This window comes from Mchenga conophoros, linkage group LG8 (assembly GCF_057382185.1).
Source record: "Mchenga conophoros isolate Kocher_MC1m ecotype Shallow Benthic linkage group LG8, M_conophoros_male_GT1.1, whole genome shotgun sequence".
In the NCBI taxonomy this organism is placed as follows: domain Eukaryota; kingdom Metazoa; phylum Chordata; class Actinopteri; order Cichliformes; family Cichlidae; genus Mchenga; species Mchenga conophoros.
In genome coordinates, this window is record NC_140533.1 from 22,459,723 (window position 1) to 22,481,929 (window position 22,207).

At 41.4% G+C, this 22,207-nt stretch overlaps 1 protein-coding gene across 1 annotated transcript; it reads right to left on the reverse strand.

The window, feature by feature from the left end:
* Positions 1-1,030: 1,030 nt before the first annotated feature.
* Positions 1,031-19,618, reverse strand: timp2a (TIMP metallopeptidase inhibitor 2a). Its single transcript, XM_085285037.1, has 5 exons — positions 19,195-19,618; positions 8,619-8,719; positions 8,426-8,534; positions 4,785-4,909; positions 1,031-3,084 (listed from the first exon to the last, which is right to left on the reverse strand). Exons 1-5 carry the CDS (start codon positions 19,322-19,324, stop codon positions 2,887-2,889), a joined length of 663 nt encoding a protein of 220 aa, XP_085141163.1. The 5' UTR covers positions 19,325-19,618; the 3' UTR covers positions 1,031-2,886.
* Positions 19,619-22,207: the final 2,589 nt, after the last annotated feature.

Here is a 22,207-nt window from a genome sequence, read left to right on the forward strand (position 1 = left end):
GTTGTTGTGCCAGACTCATTTGAGTATTTCAGAAACTGCTAATCTACTAGGTTTTTTGCACACAACCAGTTTCCCAAGCTGGGACAAGTTTGGGAGTTTACAGAGAATATTCTGATAAAGAGAAAATATCCAGTAAGCAGCAGGTCAGTCCATTCATCCGTCTTCAGTGTTTCTGGGGACGGAAGTCTGTTTCAGCTGTCAAAGGTTGAGAGTTGAGGCAAATCCCGGACAGGATGTCTGTAGCAGGCCTTCAGTGAAAATCCCCATTTGATGCCAGCAGGCAGACGGTAGAGGACAGACTGATGTGAGCTGATAGGAAGGCAACAACAAGGGTCAGAAACTAACTCCATCATCAAAGATGGAACTGTATCAGTGGTTCAAGCTTCTGCTGGTGGTGTAATGGTGTAGACGTAATTTCCTTGACACACTTAGGACCCCTTAGTATCAACTGAGCATGATTTAAACACCAAAGCCTAGCTGAGTATGGTCACTGACCATGTCCATCCTCCTATGACCACAGCATACCTATCTTCCAATGGCTGCTTCCAGCAAGATAACACAACATGTCACAAAAACAGAAATCATATCAAACTGGCTTCTTGAACATAAGAATGAGTTAACTGTACTCAAACAGCCACCAGCTCTCCATCCAATAGAGCACCTTTGGGATGTACAAATCTGCAGCCGCTGTGCAAAATTCTGAGAAATGTTTCCAGCATCTTGTTGAATCTATGGCATGAAGAATTATAGCAATTCTGAAAGCAAAAGGGCCGACCCAGCACTAGCAAAGTGTAAATAATAAAGTGGCCGTGAGTGTATATATAAAAGCCTTTCATATGGCGCTTGGTTCTTTAAAGTTTATCGGCCGCACATCCACGGCCATTTATAATCACCAGCTGAGTTAACATGTATGTCATTGGACTGTGGGAAGAGGGCGAAAGAAACCCACACAGACACAAGCAGGATGTGGTTAGGGTGACACTTACTTGATCTCCCACTTGAGGAGAAATGACAACACACAGGCAGCGTGTACTCTTTGAAACTTGTGGGTTTTTTTATTTGATAATACTGAATACTTTGTCCTTCGCCCGGACTTACACAAAGCATCAAACACATGCACAGTCCTCTATTCACACAAGGAACCCATTTCCCATTTCTCTATACCTTTCTCCGGTTAATCGCTCTCACTCTCACGTTACTCCAGCGCAAGAGGACCTTCGACACTACAGCTAAAGACATCGTAGACAAAGACAGCGAAAACACACGCACGCACACACACTCACAAAAAAAAAAAAAAACAAAAACAAAAAAAAAAAACAACCAAACAAAAAAAAAGACAGGTATAATAATAACACTGAAAAAAATACAAAGTAATGGAAACTGGAAAGAGTTTACTTTTAAATTATGCCTCTAATACTCCATCATATATATATTTTTTGTTAATGTAGCTTGAGGTTTATAAAACAGCACTGTAAACATTAAGTAACTGCTTTCTAGGACAGCGATAAAGCTTTCATTAATAACTGGAAGGAGCAAGAAAGTCAAAGCTAATATTAAGCGTATAAAGACCTTATTTTTTTATTACTCGTGAAATGAACCGTCTGCAAGAATATATCATGAAAACTGCTGTTTGCATTTACAATCAACAGATAATACAAAGACACTGAAATAACATCCCCGGAGCGCTGTTTTTGTTTCCCTTTCACACATAAAATCTGCAAAAAGATCCCTTTTATCCAAACCTTTCACACATCCACTTTTTTGTTCACTGCAAGTACTACTTTATATGTTATGACAGAGATAGCAAGGGATATGCTCGCGCTTTTTTCTGAATATGAATCACCAAAGCACTCAAAAATGGGCGAAAAATTCTGCACCTGAGGTGGATCTGTCGGTCGGGGCGAACGATAATATCTGTCACATCAGAGTGTTCAGGCTCTTGTCTTTACTGGAACTCATCCTCAAAAAGTGCAAATCTAGTTCTAAAGCAGTAAATAATAATTATTATTATTATCAAGTAACAACAAAAGTATATGCATAGGTTCCTTACAGCTACATAACAAAGAAGAGGGGAGGACGTGAAGAGGAAGAAAGGAGGAGGAAGTGTGAGAAATTTGAGATATTTCTGATTGGCCTCTGGGGCAGTGGAGAGGTGGTGTTTAAATTTAGAGCGCTCATCTTCACGCAGCATAGACTGGTCCAGTGAGGCCAGTGACGGTCGCGAAAATCCCCACCCAAAGAAACCAGAGAAGATCATCGGCCGTGCAAGATGATTCACGATCTTTTTAAAGAAAGCGTGTCGTCGTGTGGGCGTGAAAAAAAGTTCCCGGCGGAGACGATGAGAAAACTGTGAATTAAGAGTGCTCGGAGAGAGAGGGAGACAATCGTTTTAAACAAAATGAAATGAAAAAAAATAATAATAAAGGCAACTTGGAATTTGGCTTTGGAATAAAGAAAACTGGAGGATGAGGTAATAAAAGCAGGAAGATGATGGATAACCAATGGCTGTCTGAATACTGGGAATTGATTGGTGGAGATCAGAGCTGTTAAAAATTGCTTTGAAGGGGCAGGAAGTGCTCTGTCTCACTGAGAATTTTTATCCTCCTGACGCCAGCCTCAGGAGGAAGTTACATCACTTGACCAGTCTATGTCTCATGATGCTGTTTTGTTGTTTTTACAGAGCTGCTGTGTCTGAGAACAACCCCTGAGCCTCTCCAAACATAAAGAGTGGCAAAGGGTTGTTTTCAGACCAGCAGGTCATTTCTGTCACATTAGCTTTGCCTTTTTTTTTTTTTTTTAATTATAAAAAAAAAAAAAATCACTTTATTTCATTGGAATTGTGTACATTTATCTCCGTCAGGCTCTGCGGCGTGCAGTCGCATGTGCTTAGGGGTCCTCGGCATCCAGGAACTCCTTTTTGGGTGGTGCGACGCCGCGGTACCAGGAGCAGGAGCCGTCTGCCCTCTTGACGCAGGCGTAATGGTTGGCTTGGCGACCGTGCACCTGCTTCTCGATCATCAGGTCTGTCCACAGGCACTCCTCAGGAGCCGAGATTTCACAGGGCAGAGAGGGACAGCGCACAATCTGCAGAAACACAGCACAATCCGCTCTTTATGACATCAAACTATCAGAGATGGGTGTCACCTGAAATACCACTGCTGTTAGAAGACCATATCAAATATGCCTTAAGGTCTAATCCTCCAGATTTTCATTAAATCAAGCCTCAGTTTTGCTTCTGAACTTTCAGTGCCAGCATGCTCATATTACCCAACATCTACCAGGAATTTACTGGAAATGTTACAGCATGTAATCTGGAGTCATTTTATCAGCCTGAGTAGCTGTGGTTACACGCACACATTTTTTCCTCCTGACTGAACTCACGTAGATTTAAGATATCAGGGCAACTGTTTACATAAGATTTGACTGTCACGCGGTTTGGTGTTTAGGCAGCCATGTATCAGTAGACATGCTTTCTTTTTGGCATCTCCCTGAAGATGGATAGCCATCACCTGCTCAGTGTCTTCATTATGACGGTTTTAACTCTTTAGAGTTTTAATACAAACAAACTCTCTGCCCAGGGGCAGCTGAGCTTGGAAGCTGCTATTTTTGGAAAAAGCAGAAGTGTATGTTTCCAAAGTTACTTCAACATGGTACAGCCACTCCTGGGAAGTATGTGGCATTGTGTTAAAACACACCTGAATGCTCCAGACCAACAAACTGCCAAAATTCCTATGACCGAAGTAAGAGTGTACTTAGATTGTACCTATATGACCATAGCCAGAGTTTACTGATTTATCTCTCCATTTAAAGAACTTAAGGAAACAGAACAAGCCACTATTTGTGCTTCAAATTCAAAGTCTTCAACTTGTGAAACACTAAGGGGCTTTTATTGTGAAACACCCAAAAACATTTATAACAGATTATTGCCATTTTTAACTTTTAATGAAATAGATCTAATAGATAATTGCCTAAATCATTATTACATCAATAATGAATCATTTGAGACCCTCAAAGTTTTCCATCAGCTGTGTCCTGTAACATTTTGTAGTTCACAAAAAAAAGTTTGCCTGTCTTAAAAGTAGAGCGCCCTCTGTAGGAATTTAGTAAAATGAAAATGCACACCTATAACAATCATTTGCTATGAGATTTGTTAGCATAAGATTGCCTTCTGTTGGTTTTTGAGGTACTGGTTAAGCTAGGTTTTGCCCATGTGCACCATAAATCTGCCCAAAAGCACCTTTAAGGGTCGCTAATCAATATATTACTTTGTTCCTATTAAACATCCAAAAAGAGATCAGAGTGAGTACAAGCAATCCCTGTGAGGTGAAAGCTCAAGCTTCAGTTCTTTATACTCTTGCCGGTGTATGACTTCATAGAGAAGAGATAATCATAATATGGTCATCTCAGCGCAGAAGCACAGAAATCCTGCCCACCTGAGCTTCAAACCTTATGTTTGCGAGGCAGCAAAAATGAAGGAAGAGGGCTTACAATGGCTTGTGGATGAGCTACAAGATCACAGATTATTTTGAAAGAATACAATCAGTATAAAAAAATATGGAAGTTGAAAACATGTAAGACGTTCCTTTTAATCTCTAGAACAATTAATAAAGAAAACAAGTATTCAAGTTACATTTACTGCTCTTGTGTTTATTCCCCTGAATCATGCCTCGTCTTGTTTGCTCTGCTATGTCTGGATGTGTAGTGGAAGAAGTGAATAGCTGTCTTTTTTTTCTCCACGCCACGAGATAAACTGCACATGCGAAGGCGGCCCTCTGCTGCCTTACCTTGCAGTCACAGCCCATCTGGTAGCGCTGGCTGAGGCTCTTCTTCTGGGTGGTGCTCAAGGAGTCCCAGGGCATGATGTAATCACACAAAGTCACATGCATGCTGCCGCTGGCCTCGGCCTTGCCTGTATATAAAAAAAAAAAAAAAGAAAAAGTACACGTGTGACAGACAAACTTCAGACATAACAATATGCATGGTAAACACCACCATCACCAAGGCCAGGGTGCATCAGTATAAATGTTCTGGAAAAAAATCTGAACTTGTAAACATCAGATGACAGATTCGTGGAAAACCACTGATGAAATCTGTTACTTTCCAGACTGGTGCCTGCAGGCGTCAACACGGGCCACCTGTCCTTGTCAAGAGCTTGTGTTTATGTTTCGTGCATAAAGGGGCACCAGTCAAAACAAGCGGATATTTCGAGATGAGATTACAAATCTATGGAGGCTGCACCCTCTCCACTTTGCCACTATCTGTCTGCATAGCAGCTCCCAACACGCATGTCCTCGCAGACGGGACTGACTCACATTTCAATGCAACTCCTCTACTCGTTAACCCTTCGCACTAAAGAAACGATGAATCATTCTGAAAGATGCCCCGGTCAGCAGAAATCTAACTTTCTTTCCCACTGCACAAAGTCCCTACATCTTGAGAAAAGAGAGTCGGGGAGAAAATGCTGGCTTCAGCAGTTCCTCCTCTTACAACTCTCTGTAATTACGGGCCAGTGTTTGCGGGCGCATCTCTGACTGTGATGGAGAAACCAGAGCACGAATGACATCACGATCCTCTGTGTCTCCGCTACTCTGCAAACTGAGTCTCATTCTGACGCTGCGACTGCCTATCTTGCTTTAAAAATCGAAATAACCACCACAGGAAGAAAGCTGTGTCCAGGTATCATTATATTTGATGGGCAACACATTGGTGTGCCTCACAGAAGCTGGCTGGGCCTTTTCTGTTGAGGGTTGCATGTTCTCCTCATTTCCTTCCACAGTCCAGAGACATGAACATCAGGGTACTGGTGATATTAAAGCGGCTGTAGATGTGAATAATTGGCTGTCACTGCCTTATGACAGACTGGTGACCTGTCCAGAGCGTACCAAAGAGGTGAGGAGCTGAGGAAAGGCTGTCGGTGGAGCTGTGGGTGGCCGCATGATATATAACCCACAGAGGGCACCAACCATAAAAACATAAAACCCATCTACTAAGATTTTTTTTGCTTCTGTGATCTGAGTACTGCAACAGACTAAAGATCTACTAGTAACCAACAGACAACTTTGTAGATAACGCGGGTAATGAGCTAATCTAATCAAAACTGGAAATCAGCAGCTCATATTCCCATTAGAGGTGGGAATCACCATACATCCCACGATACGATATTATCACAATACTTAATGCACGATACGATATTATTGCAATTTTTTTTTTATATTTTGCGATATTCAGATTCTGTACATAAAATAAATATTGATAAAGTTTACCTTTATCTAATATCAAAGTCTCACACTCAGTCTTTCTCTCATTTCAGTCAGTTTTATTGTTGACAAACTGAACAGTTTGTATTACAGTCTAGTCCAACTTAACTGAATGCAACCATCTGGTACAATCATAGCTATTCTGAACTATGAAATTTATGAAAACTATGCAGCCCATTCAGCAACTGAAGAATTTGAAAGTAAATTAAAACAAAATATAATTTTACATTAAATAAAAAAAGTTTTAAACTTAATTAAAATAAAACATGTCTTAAATTAACATAAGTTAACTGTCATGTTTATTGCTGCCAAAAAAAAAGTTAAACACATTTGGACAGTGAAGGAATGTCAGGATTCTTGCTCAGAAAAAGGATCAACATGCTCTGAAGTCAGAGCATGTTCCAGTCCACAAAAACCTTTTTTGCAACAAAATATCGATTTCTGCTGTCCCTGTATCGATACATTATTAGCAAACAAAATATCACGATACTACACAGTATCGATTTTTCCCCCCACCCCTAATTCCCATATGCGTCTGCTCTGTTTAGCAATGACTGGAAACACAGAATCAAAGCCATCCATGCTGTCTTTTATCTGCCTGCTTATTTAAAGAGCATTAAAGTACAACACATTATTTAACAGTAAAATATTGTTTCGTTCAAACAAAACTTAAAATTATGTTCTAGAGTCCTTTTTTGTCCAGTATCATTAACTATTTAAATATTAACTGTTAAATATTTCCAATTTTATTCTGCTTATCCAGGGCTGGGGTCTAACCTGGGCTTTTCCTTTGTTGGGACGTCCCCGGTACACTTCACCCAGGAGGGATCCTTGTCATCCTGACCCACCTCAGCTGACTCCTTTCGATGTGGAGGAGTAGCGGTTCAACTCTGAGCCCCTCCCGAATGACTGAACTTCTCGCTCTATATCTAAGCAAGGGGTTGGCCAGTCCCAAAGTGAGAATCATACTAAGCTAAACCAACTAAGGCCTCTGTCAGACAGGCCTAGAGACTCGTCATTGATCCATCAGGGAAAAGTATGCATTTCCTAACCAGTTTCTGAGTGGTTACAAACCAGAAACTGTGACTCTTTAAAGTAAAAGTTGCACCTTTTGAAATGTGTTGGGTAAAATATTTAGGCAGATTTTATTCCATGCAAACTGGGAACAACTGTACTAATCTCCCAGCAACAAAAGCAATTACAAGGGCCTTTGTGGTGGCACACCCTCTTGCTGGAGCAGGAGGAGACTAGGTATGGAAACCAATTTTTATCTAGAACTGGGAGTACACTGGCTTGTGGCCCCACTGTGGATGGGTTAACTCTAAATATTGTCAGCTAATGCCCAGCTGTGTTTTGGATTTCTACTATCTCTACAGAAGTTAGAGGTCAGAAGCCTCTAACTTCTGACCCTTTAGCAGCAGAATAAGCAGTTTATCAACTTGTCGCTAACACTGTTTGTCTGTTGTTTGGGCAGTGGGTTTCACAGCTTTTCCTCTAAAGACAAGCAGCTGCCTGCTGTGGCTGACAGCGGTGCTATTGAGACACTGACGCCAAAGCCAAACTGTAACGCTGTGGTCAGAAAGGTAAACAATTGGCTGAAATTTGTTGCTCTGAGTTTAGAAGGTTTGTTCACCACTTCAAGTTACTCTGTTGACTTTAAGGCAGTCACGTGATGTGCTGTTAGTGTTAAATAATGAATACAGCTGGTTTCAGTTTACAAATTTTGAAAAAATGACGCAGATGTTATGCAGATGTAAACAGTCACTAAGGCATAAAATACCTCAGGAGCTTAAGCTGTACCACAACAGACAAGGTCCCTCCCAGTCTCCACAGGATTTAGCCAGCAGAGTATCATTACCTATAATAACATAAACAGCTGCTCCACCAACATGCAAAATTGCCCACTACTCTTTATCCGATCTCAGGTTTGTCTGCCCGGCTGTTTGCACCTGCAGGACCATATCTGATTATCTGTTTGCATGTTCTGTGCTGTGCTTCTCTCTGTCTGTGCATTCTTTCACTTTTTGTTTTATATAATGATGTATACAAACTATACATCATTATACCTATCCCTCCGACAACAGCAGCTTCTTTTCCACAAGCTAGCTGAGATTATCAAATTTCATTTGCAGTATTATTTCCGGGAGACAGGGGATATTCACACAAACCTGAGATCAGATACTCCTTCTTGCCGGTGGCATCAAGGGTGACGCCGCAAACGGCGGACACGGGAGCAGTGAAGACAGATTCGATGTCCTGGGTAGGTCCCTTGAACATCTAAAAATTAAACACAGTGCACAGGGTATTAATAGCGGACTCAATGTCAAACCTTTTTGGCTAAAACAGTGAGGATATTCTTACCTTGATCTGTTTGACCTCATACTGGATCCTCTTGATGGGGTTCCCATAGATGTCGTTCCCAGAATCCACTTCTCTCTCTCCCACCACCTTTGCTCGAATCACTGGTTGGGAAACACAGAAACACGGCGTTAGAGGCTGCAGGAATTCATTGCATTTACTCACTGAAGCTTTCATTGTCTTTCATACCAATGAACAAAAGAGTAGAAACAAAAAAAGTCAAAATGATTCCCACTAAAAACGATAAAAAGGGAAACCTGCTAATGTTTGTTGGGTAATGGCTAAAACTTTGGATGCAGGCCCCATAAGCCCCATACTGTAATTGGTGTTCGTCTGCATGTCCACCAATTAGGTCAAAAAGTAAATGAACGAAACTAACTCCCCCCTAATTAAGTTAAAGTAACTCACAAATGAAGCAAAAGGTTAAACAAAAGGTTAACAACTATGTTACAAAATATCAGTTTCCTTTAATCAAAGCTGAAATTTACGAGTTTGTAAACAAACAAATGCATTTCGACAGGAATCACCCCATCACTGATTTAGCAACTGTAAACCATCTGTAACTTAAAGGGACCTACTATGCTTCTACTTGTTTTCAGTTTTACATACACTGTTACATGGCGTTAAACATGGCCAAAGTTTCGAATAACGAGAACAGTTCGTGTACAAATAATGTCTGTGATCAATGTTCACACGTCAGCCTGCTCTAAACACACAGTTTAGCATAGTTTTTTCTACTTGTAGTTCTGTGTGATGTCACTGAGAGCAGACATCCCTAATATGCTGATGTGCTGAGGTGTGTTGATCAAATCTTCTACTTGTGAGGAATAGCCGCCTGGACAAAGAGGCTTAAAAGGAGGCGTAAAGGGGTGTCCCTAAAGGACATGATTAAATTCAGTTGTAGTATATACAGCATCAAATCACAACAACGGTTTCCTCGAGGTACTTTATGCTGTAAGGTAAAGACTACAATAATACAGAGAAAACGCCAACAATCCCAACACCTTATCAGTGAGCAGCTGGTGAGAGTGAGAGTGCACCCAGTACACAGGAAATAATGACATACCCTATAAATAAATACATTAGTTTCCAGAGTTATAAATGTGAGGCTTATGAATACTGATATCTCAACCTTAATAGTACAGTATACATTATAAATTGGCTAATCCATCATAAATTTATTATGTCTTTTGTAGGGCTGTGCGATATGACCAAAATCTCATATCCCGATATAAGAATTCTATCGTCCCGATAACGATATAAATCACAAAAATGTAACATTTTCTGTAAATTCTGTGAATCTCGTGCAGCTCGTCTTGCGGGAAGCGTTTCCTGATGCACGTCATGTAGCTGGAGTAGAGTGTTTTAACAGACAAAAGTTGTAACAGCCGCCGTTTTCTTTGTGAGTATTTATTACACGGCGTGCTGCGGGGAAAAGCCTGTTCTAACGTTTGAGTCTAAGGTTTATTTTTTAGCACCTGACGGCTCTTTTTTACTTCTCATCCGTAAATAATCTGCTCTTTCACGTGATTCAGTTTATTTTGAAAAGTCTCAACAGGATCTTGAGCTTTATTGTGAAAGGTTTATGTGGAACATAAACAAGCGGACACACGATGCTGTTACCGTCGTTGTTGCTAACCACAACGCATAAAAACAGGCGCTTGTCCGTCCGTAGTGTGGTTATATTAAATATAAGAGAGAACTTTAAGAAATTAATATAGCCACTACACTGACCATCCAAACAAAAAAAATATTGCCGTAAACAGTTTATTTTGCGACACCACGAAACAAACGATAGCGTAAAATGAAACGATAGACGTTTTTATATCGTCATCCGATATATATCGTTATATCGAACAGCCCTAGTCTTTTGTTTTTTTCCGCAGCATTTCATCCAATTTTTCTGCTTGTTATTACAAATGAACAAAAGTGAAACCCATAATTACGTTGACTCCCATACAATGTAACACTGCATAATGGCTATGTTCAAAATCTGGCCCTATTTATTATAAAATGCACTACATTTATAATAAGTCCAGATACATGACAGTCATTTTACTTGACTCATAAAAATTTGTCACTGGTCTCAAAAAAACAAAACAAAGCAGCTGAAAATGTTCACCGCCTACAGAATTAGAGGCCAAAATCAGCATTGCACAGCTCTGATATTCTGAATATTCTGGATACAGAAAGTAAAGGGCAGGTACTTTGGGCAGGTACTTTGTTTGTACCTGCCAAGGACTTTGACTAATAAATAACTGAGCAACACAATCAGCTGCCTCTCCAGAGAGTGTCTCATCCCGTGGATGAACTTCACCGTTTTGCTCTGCAGCAGGGAATCTTACTTTTCCATCTACTGCAGTGACAAATGATGCAGTTGAAGAAAAAAGCATTCAGAGTGAAGACATCGATGACCTTGTCAGCTTGCTGGTGATAAAATACTGTTAGGTAGGTTAGGAGCGACTAGACTTTCAAAATAACAGTTGCTAGCAAATCATTTTTGGATGGTGTTCTCTCAGACAGACAAAAAAATAGAATTGAAATAACTCTGGTACATTGGTGGTCATTATTATACCTCTGTTACCCGCCTAAGTAGGGTCTATGTGTGGAAAACACTGCTTATGACTCCACATCACAGGCTAAAAAAAAGCCCAAACCACCCATCGAGCTGCCTTAAAGTCTCATCCAAACACCACAACAAAATGAATTTTAGCATCTAAAGTGGTCCAGTCAATGAAAACCCAACCAGAAGTCGCCATCAGCCAACATTAGAGGAGGGACAGACACATGACTTGGCGTGCAGCACAAACCTTCCTGCTTCAAAACATGACCAGGGAAACCATCACAGGACAAGAGCTGAGGATTAAGAATACAACTTGAAAGCTGATATACTGAGAAGGACTTGGCCAGAGGTTTGTTTCTCACCATGCGTGTGTGTTTGTGCGCGCGTGTGTGTATTTTAACGGCCTGACTGACTTCAAGCTTCAACTATGCTTAGGGCATTTATTCAGAATGGAAAATATGAGCAATACAGGGGGGAAAAAAACATAAAGTAAGCAGGAACAGAGGACACACACACACACACACATCTATAAACACACATACAGTCGACTGCTGCTGCTCTTACACCCTCGGGTTCAGTTTATGGCTTAGAGCAGATACAAATATGGAGGTTCACAGCTCCCAGAGTTAATAGTGTCTCTTTCTTTCTCCTTCTTTTTTAGTCTTACTAAACATGGTACTAAACTCTGTACAGAACAATCATTTAGTCTAAAAAATGTCCAGAAAGTGAAAATGATACAATGATAACATGTGATGTAAATTATTGTTAAATCCATCTCATTATTAATTCAGCTAGTAATTCAGCGGCCAGCCAAAATAATACCTGCCCTCTTTAAATAAACATGTACACATGTCCAAAATAACACTGCGTTTCCTATAAACACTTCTCCCCATAGCAACCGGTGGTTGTCAACCAATCTTTAGCCTTTTGTGACTGGTGTTGAAATAATTCATACTGAAAAAAAAAACAACTACATATATAAAAGGTTCACTGGTAAAGACAGAGACTAAAAGCAGAGTTAAGGAGCCTTTACAATGGTTTTTCGTATGAAAAAAGTCGTGGCAACAACACATGTGGGCTGTTTTTTGGGTGTCTGTGAATCATTATAAAATTTTTAAATATTTTATCTATACCTCTACTAATAAAAAAGTACTACATTGTTTTAAAATTGGATTGGATTTAAATACATTTAGTCCTCACATCATGAGAACTGCCTGCATGTAATGCAGCTTTTTTCCCTCACCTACTACATATCATTCAGATCATGCAGTGTGTCTGTATCGTTAAGGCTGCACTTTACCGTTTGACTAACTATTTCAGGCTGTTTGTTAATGTGTAAATATAACACTAGGCTGACGAAATACATCTGCCAATTTAACCATCATAGTTAAGATGTAGTTAAGATCTCAAATGTTCAACATTCATCCATATTTAGTCCTCAGAGCGAGTCGATTTAGGCTCAGATGGCCGTTGGGCTTGCAGTACATTGGTAAAAATCCTGAAGAAGATGATGAAGAAATCGTTGCAAAACAGCCTCCTCAGCTTACAGATGCGCATTTGGACCGTTTTCTTAATCTCAACAACACTTTAATTGGACCTGACTGCTAATTTTGAACTGACACCATGTTTACATGAAAGCAGTGTATTACTTTGTAATGTGAGGCTGTTCTTAAAGCACACTTAGATTGATAGTATGATCACCTTGCTTGATATATAGCCTGAAAACGTAGGCTGTTATCTTCATATTACGCCTCTTAATGAGGACCAGATTTGATCTGAATATTAGATTTAAAGGGTGATATAAACTAATTGCTGTTATTATTACGGCTATTGTTGTGTTTACATGTTTTTATAATGTCTCTATGTGGCAATAAAGTAGGGCTGGGCGATATGACCCAAAATTCATATCTCGATATTTTTTAGCTGGATGGCGATATAAGATATATATATATCTCGATATTTTTTTTAAAGCCATAAGTTAAGAACAAAAAGAGAGTTCTTAGTCACACTGTGTCCCAGATGTCACACGGGCACTTTTATTTACATACAGCGTAGATGTACATGAAGAAATTACTCAAAAATAAATTATCAGCATTTATTAAATAATCATGGTCCATAAATAAAAGAAAACAATGTTGTTTTTGTGCATAACAAAAAGCTCACAATTGTGCAGTCAAAATGTAAACTAATAGACGCTGAGCACAATAACAAAGAGACAGATTTCACAGCTGCACCACGTCTCTGAACAGGTGCCATTTGTGGTCCTTATACACACACAGTACGTATCACTCCGCGAGGCTCCTCCTCGGTAGCCGTAATCCTCCGACAATCCATCAAGCGGTGCAGCTCCGTAGCTTAGCAAAGTCATATTAAAACATTTTTTGACAGATTGCTGAGCGCTGTGTACCACATAAAATCGGTTCGCGGTCAGTAAGCACAACCAGAATTCATACATAAGGCGCACTGTCGATTTTTGAGAAAATGAAAGGATTTTAGGCCGTGCACCCCTTCCGGGCTGCATGTCGTTAGAGCGGTTAGCTCGCTAACACGTTGACGCCGTCCAGCCCCACGCACGGGGCGATCCGCAGTAACTCGCTAATGCTGGGCTTACACTGTGCGATTTTTGGCCCATTTTGAGCCGATTTTTGAGTCGTGCGACCGTTTTGGCGATCGGCCCGATTTTGGCCTTCATCGTGCATCGTGCATCGTGTAGTATACGTGGGGTAACGAGAAGCGATTAACACCTCACGACCAGCTCCCGATCATCAATCGCTTGGTCGTGAGGATTTCAAACCTGTTTGAAATCCTCGCGACCGTCGTGAGGGCGTCACCGTAGTTTCTCACACTGCGCACGCGCAAACACAAATGTCAGCGAAAAAGACGGCGCAGCACAGCAGTGTAGCGTGTGATGTGGACACAAGCGATGGAGGCACAACTTGTAGAACTTTGGAAAGCTCATCCGAGCCTTTTCGATGTGGCATCACAAAATTATCACGACCACAACAACCGTGGAAATAGTTGGATCTACACTACTGCTCAATCACAGCTGCCTGATCAATGTTTTTCATTAGCAATTTAGCAAAGTTGATGGTGGTGGTGGTGTGTCTGTGTGAGTGAAAGACAGAGAGGGAGAGCGAGCGACAGAATTTCTGTTATAACCTTCATTTTATGGACGCACAGTGTGAGCACTCGGGTCGCATCAGAGCATCGGGCGGTATAGTGTGAGACCCTGCATCGTGACCTATGAACTTCTAACCCCTGCGAGTCAATCGTACAGTTTGAGCAGGAGCTGAATCGCGCGACTGAAAAAATCGCACAGTGTAAGCCCAGCATAACGGAGATTTTCCGCTTTCATCTTGTTATTGCCTGCAGGTGAAGCTATGGGGGAGGGGGAGTTGTGTTCAGTGAAGGAGAGGCGAGGCCGAGTAACGTTGCGTAGAGACAAAAGTGGACGAAAGAGAGGCAAACCTGCGCCCAGCCCTACAATAAAGGTTTTAGTAACAAAGTAACAAGAAAAACCTAAAGGCTAAATTACAGAACAGGTTTTAATTTACCAGGATTAACAAAGAAGAAGATGAAAGGTTTAAGAACAAATCTTCTTCAGAAGAATGAATCTGTTTTTTTTAATCAGCACCATGAGCACAAACATACTACTTTTTAAGGTTTCTTTTTTTTTTTTTTTTTAGAGAAACCAAGTTCCCCAGAATCAAACCCCCACATTTTAGTTGCACTTTGATGGTTATGCAAATGTTCAGCTGCAGCAGCCAGAGCACGCACGCACGCGCACGCACACACACACACACACACACACACACACACACGGCAGTATACCTGTTTGGCACTCGCTCCTGCATTCCTCCCAGTTTTTCCGCTCTCATTTCCTGACCTCATTCTGAGCCACAAACTAATGAGCAAAGAATCAGCAGCAGGACACAATACTGAGAGGAAATTACCCTGTTATTCACAACAGATTGCTGTTATGGGAGCTTATCTGTCTCCCTCAGTGTTGCAGACATGTTTACTTCTCAGTTAGTTTCTCCCCTTCAATAAAGCCAGAGCGGATCATCCTGTGCAGTCTAAACAGTGTGTTGCAGAGGCGGCAGACTACTCAGCACGATGCTAAAACAGCATGACTACCACGAGCCTGCAGGCAGCAGTTTCACCGCAGGTTGATCCAAAAGTCATCCGATCAGCAGCACTCAATCAGCAGCCATAAACCACCAACTGACCCACATTTCAAACGGTCCCCTACCGTCAGACCGGGACGACACATAATGACTTCTACATACATATTAGTTGCACTACGAAATGTTTTCCATGCAAACCCCCATATGAACGCACACACCACATCCTAAGTGCCCCCCGATTCGTTCCACTGCATGACTGTCCATTTCTTTTTTCATACGCCAGTGACCACCAAATCATCCCTGACTCTCTTGGTATGGTTTGTTCAGCTCCAGGCGTATGTGAGCCTTCTGTTTAACCTGTCATTTGAACAGAAACAAACCGCCCTCAAACACAATTCAGCCGGCACCTCTGGTTACACCTGCATGAAGACCTGAAGGCTCTGGTTTACCCTGACACAGTTACCGGAGCTGACATGACGGTGATCGAGTCAGCATGAAAAGGATGAGCTGGGGTGGAGGTGGGTTGCAAAGCAGCTTGCAGGGAAAGAAGTAATTGTTTGTCCAAACACCCCACCTTATATTGGATTTGCCAATAAAATGCATAGAAGTGGATCAGCTGAAGATGAAATCAGAGAGCCAAGCTTGACTTGACCTGCCTGAAGTAACAATTTGCAAACACATTGAAACGTGGTGAACTCCTCAGCGCTTTTGCCATTAAATCCTAATTGTTTCAGCATGCAACGTATGATGTATGTGCTGAACCAACACTGTACACCTCTCCAGGTGAGCCTGAAGCTATTTATTAGCGTTTCCTCCCCCACAGGCTGCAGAAGCCTTTGTAAAATCCTCCTCTTGATTTTCTTCCTAGCTCTATAGTTTTGTGATGATGAAACCTCTGCTTAACATCACAGACTGTTGACACAGGGTTTTAAAGATAATCCAAACATGCTTTTAGAAGAAAAAGTAAATAACAGAAATACTACTGTTGTCCCTCAGAACACTTTTTGTTCATGAAAGGGACAAAGAAGAATGGAAAGCTTATGGGAAAAAAACGGTATAAACCATCCAAATCCAGGTACTTAAGGTTGGTTTGGAAAACTCATAAAAGGCCTTTACTTTTCCGAACTGATCTCCAGTACCTGGATTTGGATGTTTTATTCAGTTTTTGGGTCATGAGCTTTCCATTTTTCTTTGGCAATTGATGTGTTTGGTAAAAGCATCTTGCACAGCTCAGACAGCTCCGTTGCTATCGTGAAAAAATGAAGAAATACAGTTAGAACAATTACACCTTTTTGTCCAGCAAAAGCACCTAAGACAGAAACAGTTCAATCAGGTACTGTGAACACTCCAAAAATGAGACACTTGACTTTATTTTTATTTTTATTAGGTTTGCAATCATAGCAGCAAAATGTGGTTCAGGCTGACATCTGCCTTGTTAGCGCTTATCAGCTAATCAGTAAATCAGAAGATATTTATGAAAGGCTCTGGCTGGAGTTCATCTTTCGTGCACATCGATGTCACATTAGCTACATATTTAGAATAGGTGTGGTGAAGATAAACCAACTTAGTCACTTTACAGCAAATATTTCTTTGTTTCCCTGTCGCTACAGGCAAACGACGTCAGGAAAAACAAACCATCTGTACCAGCTTTATTTTACACGTCACTGTTTTCTACAATCGGTGCTCATTTTTACTTCATTTGAAATTTTTGACATTATTACGTCTGTATTGATAGTTTAACTGTAAAGTTTTTATGCTATACTTTATGCATTTTTTTGTCTTTGAATCTTTTACATTTTTGGAGTGATAATAATTGTTATCAAGGCTGTATAAACAACCATATTATAGGACTTTTGTCATTTAATTTTTTTAGCCCAAGTTTCTTATTAACTATCCTCCAAAGGAGTGCCATTATATTTCTTTTTTAGTGACATGTGTTGGGGATGTTTCTGTATTTCCATGAAAGGACGTGTACACGTGCTGTCATCCACGCCATGTCCACTGCTGAGATCGGTGACTCTGATCTCTCAGACCGCTGACCAGAGTGAGCTAAACTGGGAAAGGGTGAGGGAAGTTCCCCTTTATGGGCAACGGATTTATATGAAAAGAGGATGTTTGTCGCGTTTGTGTGTGTGCGATTGTACCGTGGGTGCATGACACTGCACGATTTTTATGGCTTGTGGTCTGACCTAGAGTATCACTTTGACTGGAAAACAGAAGATGACACACACAAACACACAGCTGGTTCCCGCCTATGTGGTATGTGTATCAACAAGCAAGGAGTGGGATCCCATTCCACCAAAACAAATCCCAATTGTCAGACTGCGCAACTTTTGACAATGTCACTTTGTTGCTGCCTACATGCACATTTCAGCCAACTCTCATCCGACACAGCCCGCCCTTCACAAGCCCTCAAAACCCATTCCACCCCTTCTTCACCTCTTCCTCTGCAGTGTTTCATCTAGATGTTTCTGGGCTGGACAGTGACATCGACCATTGTTGCCGTTTGCGTGCATCCTCCCCCAGCTGTGACAAAAGCTTTCCTGACTCACAGATGCTTTAAAAAAAAGACAAACAATTGGAACACCTTGCCTCTGAGACATCCTGTCTGCAAGACCTGCCAACTCAGCAAGAGATTGAGTCACACCTCAAAATAGAGCTGTCAATTTGCAATAAGGAATTACAAGGATGCACATCTTACCAGCACAGACTCAAAAGTAAAATGCAGGATGAAAAAAAACAAAACATCTTCAGCTTTCTTCTTCTCATTCATCCCATGCATATTTTAACTTGCACTGTGACTTTTATTGTTTTTCCCCTCTAAACACACTCTGAACTGACAGCCAGATGTCATCCGAGCCAGTGTGTCTGTGTGTGTCAGTCTACCGTGCATGGCGGCAGGCCTTTAGTTGTCTATCTGGGGTGTGAAAGAGTGTGTACAAGTGTGTGTCCGTACACTGCATCGGAGCAAAGTTGGGAAAACCCCAGAAACATTCCTGTAATTCCTCTCAGCACCACCCCATGCAGGAAGAAACTGGACAGGAATGGAAATTTAAAAAGGAAAAAAAAGGAGTGAGGGAGGAAAGCTCGTGGTGTGACATATTCTGCGGTTGAGATTCAATCCACCCCCCCCACACACACACACACAAACCCGTTAAATTTCTCCCTCACTTTCCCCATCCCTTGTCCTCTCTTCAGCTCGCTCCCTCCTTGTCTCTTTTCCCTCTCTGGTGCCACGTTGCCCTGCAAAATGCAGGCGACGCCGCTTCGTCCCGAGGCTGCTGAGGGTGAAGCTCGGTAAGCAAACACTCCCAGAGCAGAGGCTTTGGGTTCACACAGATGATCTCAAACTGCTTCCAGTCTCTTAGCTCTCACGCTAACAGAGTGGAGGTACACCCTTTGAGTTTGTATAAAGTGGATTTTGGGGGAGATTTAAACCACAAAGTTCATTAAGGTCATCATTAACTTATCAATAAGTGTCACAAATGCACTCCTAACTCCTCACAGTGTTGCAGAGCAGAACATTATGGGGATCTGACCTGAGTGTGTTTCTATTTTTAAAAATAATACATCTGAAAGAAGACATTTTGGAGGTCTAACATTATCAACATGACATGGCAAAAAATATGACAATGTGATCTGTAAGTGTAGAGCCGAATGTAGTGCAAACTGTCTGGGCCATGGCCTTGAGGAGCAACACCCCTACCACCACCAGCAGCACCTTCAGGCTTTCCAGGGTTTCCAGCAGCTTAGTTGAGTCCATTCAACCGTGGCCAGAGGATGGGCTAGTTAGCTGTGCAGGAGCCTGGCTCACTGCACGAGAGGCCAGGTAAACATAAACAACAACAACATAAACAACAACAGGAGTAGACCCCGCGGCTGGACTCACCTACGTCGGCGTTGCAGAACGCCTGTTGCGGATGTACCGGAGCGCAGCTGCACGCTTCCACGAGCTCCTCCGCCCGCCACAGGACCAGCAGCGCGAGCGTGCAAAGGATGCCGTTAACGGAAAACGGCATCGTGGTAAACACTGATGGCGATGTTTTTCAGCTCCTGCGTGGATGTTGTGCTCTGCGCAGATGCGTTGCAGTGTGGCTCCAGCGGCAGCGTCCCCTCTCCGTCGTTTTTCTAACGACACACACGTCAACGACAACACACGGGCGCGCGCTCAGCTCCAGGTAAAAAGGTGAAGTTACACGGTGCGTTTGGTGCCCTCCGGATTTCCCCCGACTTTCCGTTTTCTGCAGCTGTCTGTCTGTCTGGACTGTTTTTGTTTCAAGGCGTTTTATAAAGCTGGCCGTGCGACTCCTCCCCCCAGCGCAGGGTGGTCCTGCAGAGGGCGCTGAGTGCTCAGTCGGACCCACCGGACATTTGGATAGGGTCCCAAAGGAAATTTGAAAAATATTGCCCCTGCGCCCTCATAATATCATAATACACGGTATTGGTTGAAAAGTGGGCCTGCACTCGAGTGTAAAGCTGAAAAATTGTTGCAACAAGTATTTAGACAGAAAGAAAATAATATAAAATCATTAAACTTGTATTACTGGATACAAGGTTGTGATAGTTCACACAAACTAATCTAAAAATCTAAAAGTGACATGGAAAAAAAGGTTTTACTTAAGTAGAGCTTATCAATTCCAAAAAGATTAAAAAAAAGTTTGGGTGCTGTGGAAAATATGTATAATCTCACAAACTCATATTTTATGCACATAGGATTACAGAAAACATATCAAATGTCTCATGGAAAGTAGTAGCTCATTTTGATTCCGTTGGCAGTTGCCAATAAAAGGCTTAAAAACTAAGTGGGATTAAGAGGAAACTGTTGGAGGAATGCTTTGCAACTAATTAGGGTTGTTGGCAACAGGTCTCTAACATGACTGGGTATTTAAAAAAAAAAAAGCTTTACAGAGAGTTTCTCAGAATTAGAGGTGGACAGATGTTCACTGTTCTTCAAAAAACAAAATGTGGAGCACGTTCAGAATAATGCTCCTCAGTGCAAAATTGTGAAGACTTTAAATATCTCCTGATCTGAAGTGCAAAATATCATTCAGATTCAGAAAATCTGGAGAAATCTCTGTGCGCATCAGACGAGGCTAAAAATCAGTATTGGATGTCTGTACTGTTCAAGTCTATATGCAACAATAAATTAAAAACAGGGATGATTCTGTCATGCAAATCACTGCATGGGCTCAGGAACAGATGCAGGTTGGAGTCCTCACAAAGCTCATTTTAAATGGACTAAAGTGAAGTAGAAAACTGTTAATATTATTTCTGGTTTGTTAATAATGCTCAGTTCAAAAACCTGCATCTGTGATGGTATGGGGGTGCGTTAGTGCCCATGGAACTGGCATCTTACACATCTAGAAAGGCATCATCAGTGCTGAAAGGCTTATACAGATTTAAGAGTAACATATCCAGATGTCTGTTCCAGGGAAAGCTTTCCATCTTTCAGTATGACAATGCTAAAATGCATACTGCAGCCATAACAACAGCACAACTTCATAGTAGAAGAGTCAGAGAGCTGAACTTTACTGTCTCATTTTAAACGTGTGATGTTTTCTTTGTTCTGTTGTGAATAAAATATGGACTTATGAGTTTTTACAAACGGTATTTTGTTTTTATTTACATTTTACTGAGCGTCCCAAATGTTTGTAATAATACTTTTTGTAATAATTTTACTCTTTAGTCACAAAGATCATTTTAGGCTTTGTGATTTTCAAACACAAACTAAACTGAAACAAATACACTGATTCTGTAAACTAAGGAGCTATGGAGGAGTCAGGCAGGAGAAAAGGGGAAAACCACAGAGAAGATTCATGGATGTAGTGAAGAAGGACGTGCACAGTGTTACAGACGAGTGACAGGGTGAGATGGAGGCTTACGATCCACTGCAGCGACACCTAAAGGCAGCAGCCGCAAGAAGAAGAAGTCTGTTTGTGTATCTTTGCACTCCTTGATCCTCTCTTTGCTTTCCCACCAACTCAATCGGCTCCCTTCCCTGAGGCCCAAATCTACACCCTCTTCCTCCCCACTTTCAATCTGCCTGCCACATTAAGTGCTTTAAACCAGCTGTTTTAAACCAGCTAGTCTTAAGTGAAAGTGGATTATTAAGCCTTCCTTAAATAAAACACGTAAAGGTGCAGAATCTGTTTTTCGTCTGATATGGAGGAAAAGCCGCAGGCTCACAGAAAGAAGTCCCAAGTGATTATTTCAGGACTGTCACAATGGAGCTGTTAATGTTTGATTTCTAATGTTACAGAGCAAGACAGTCAAAAGAGAGCAAAAAAACGATTTTGAGATGTGGGAGCATTTAGGAAGTTTTACTATAAGTGCCTGAATGAAAATGAAGTGAAACAGGTAGATATTCAAAAAAGGGATGGACATGGCCTTAGTTCTATGTGACAGCAGTCACTGCAGATGCTGAAGGGTGAGGATTGGTGCTTTTCTATTCAGCCGCCCAACTCTTTATTTATCAGCGCCCCATTGCCATTTGTGTTCAAGAGAAAATGCAAATGATTCCTGAAAGATGAGATTATTTTGTAATTTTAGAGCCAAAATTATATATAAAAAAGGGGTCCTTTAGAGCTGTAGAAACCTGGGTGATAAATGGTTAATTAAGAGAGCTTGTAGACTCCATCAGAGGGGGAATGTGTAAAGGCCTGACTGGGATTGGCTCTGTCAGAGGTCTCGCACTTTTTCCATGTTAAATTCAGAATTACATTATATTACTCTCACATATAAAATCTTAAATTTGGGACAGTCATATGTCAAAGACCCCAAAGTACCTTATTATTCTAACAAAGCACTTCACTGTCAGACAGCAGGGTAAAAGCAGAATGGGAGGCAGAGCCTTCAGCTATGAGGCTTTTCTACTATGGCACAAACTCCCAGGTTGGATTTGG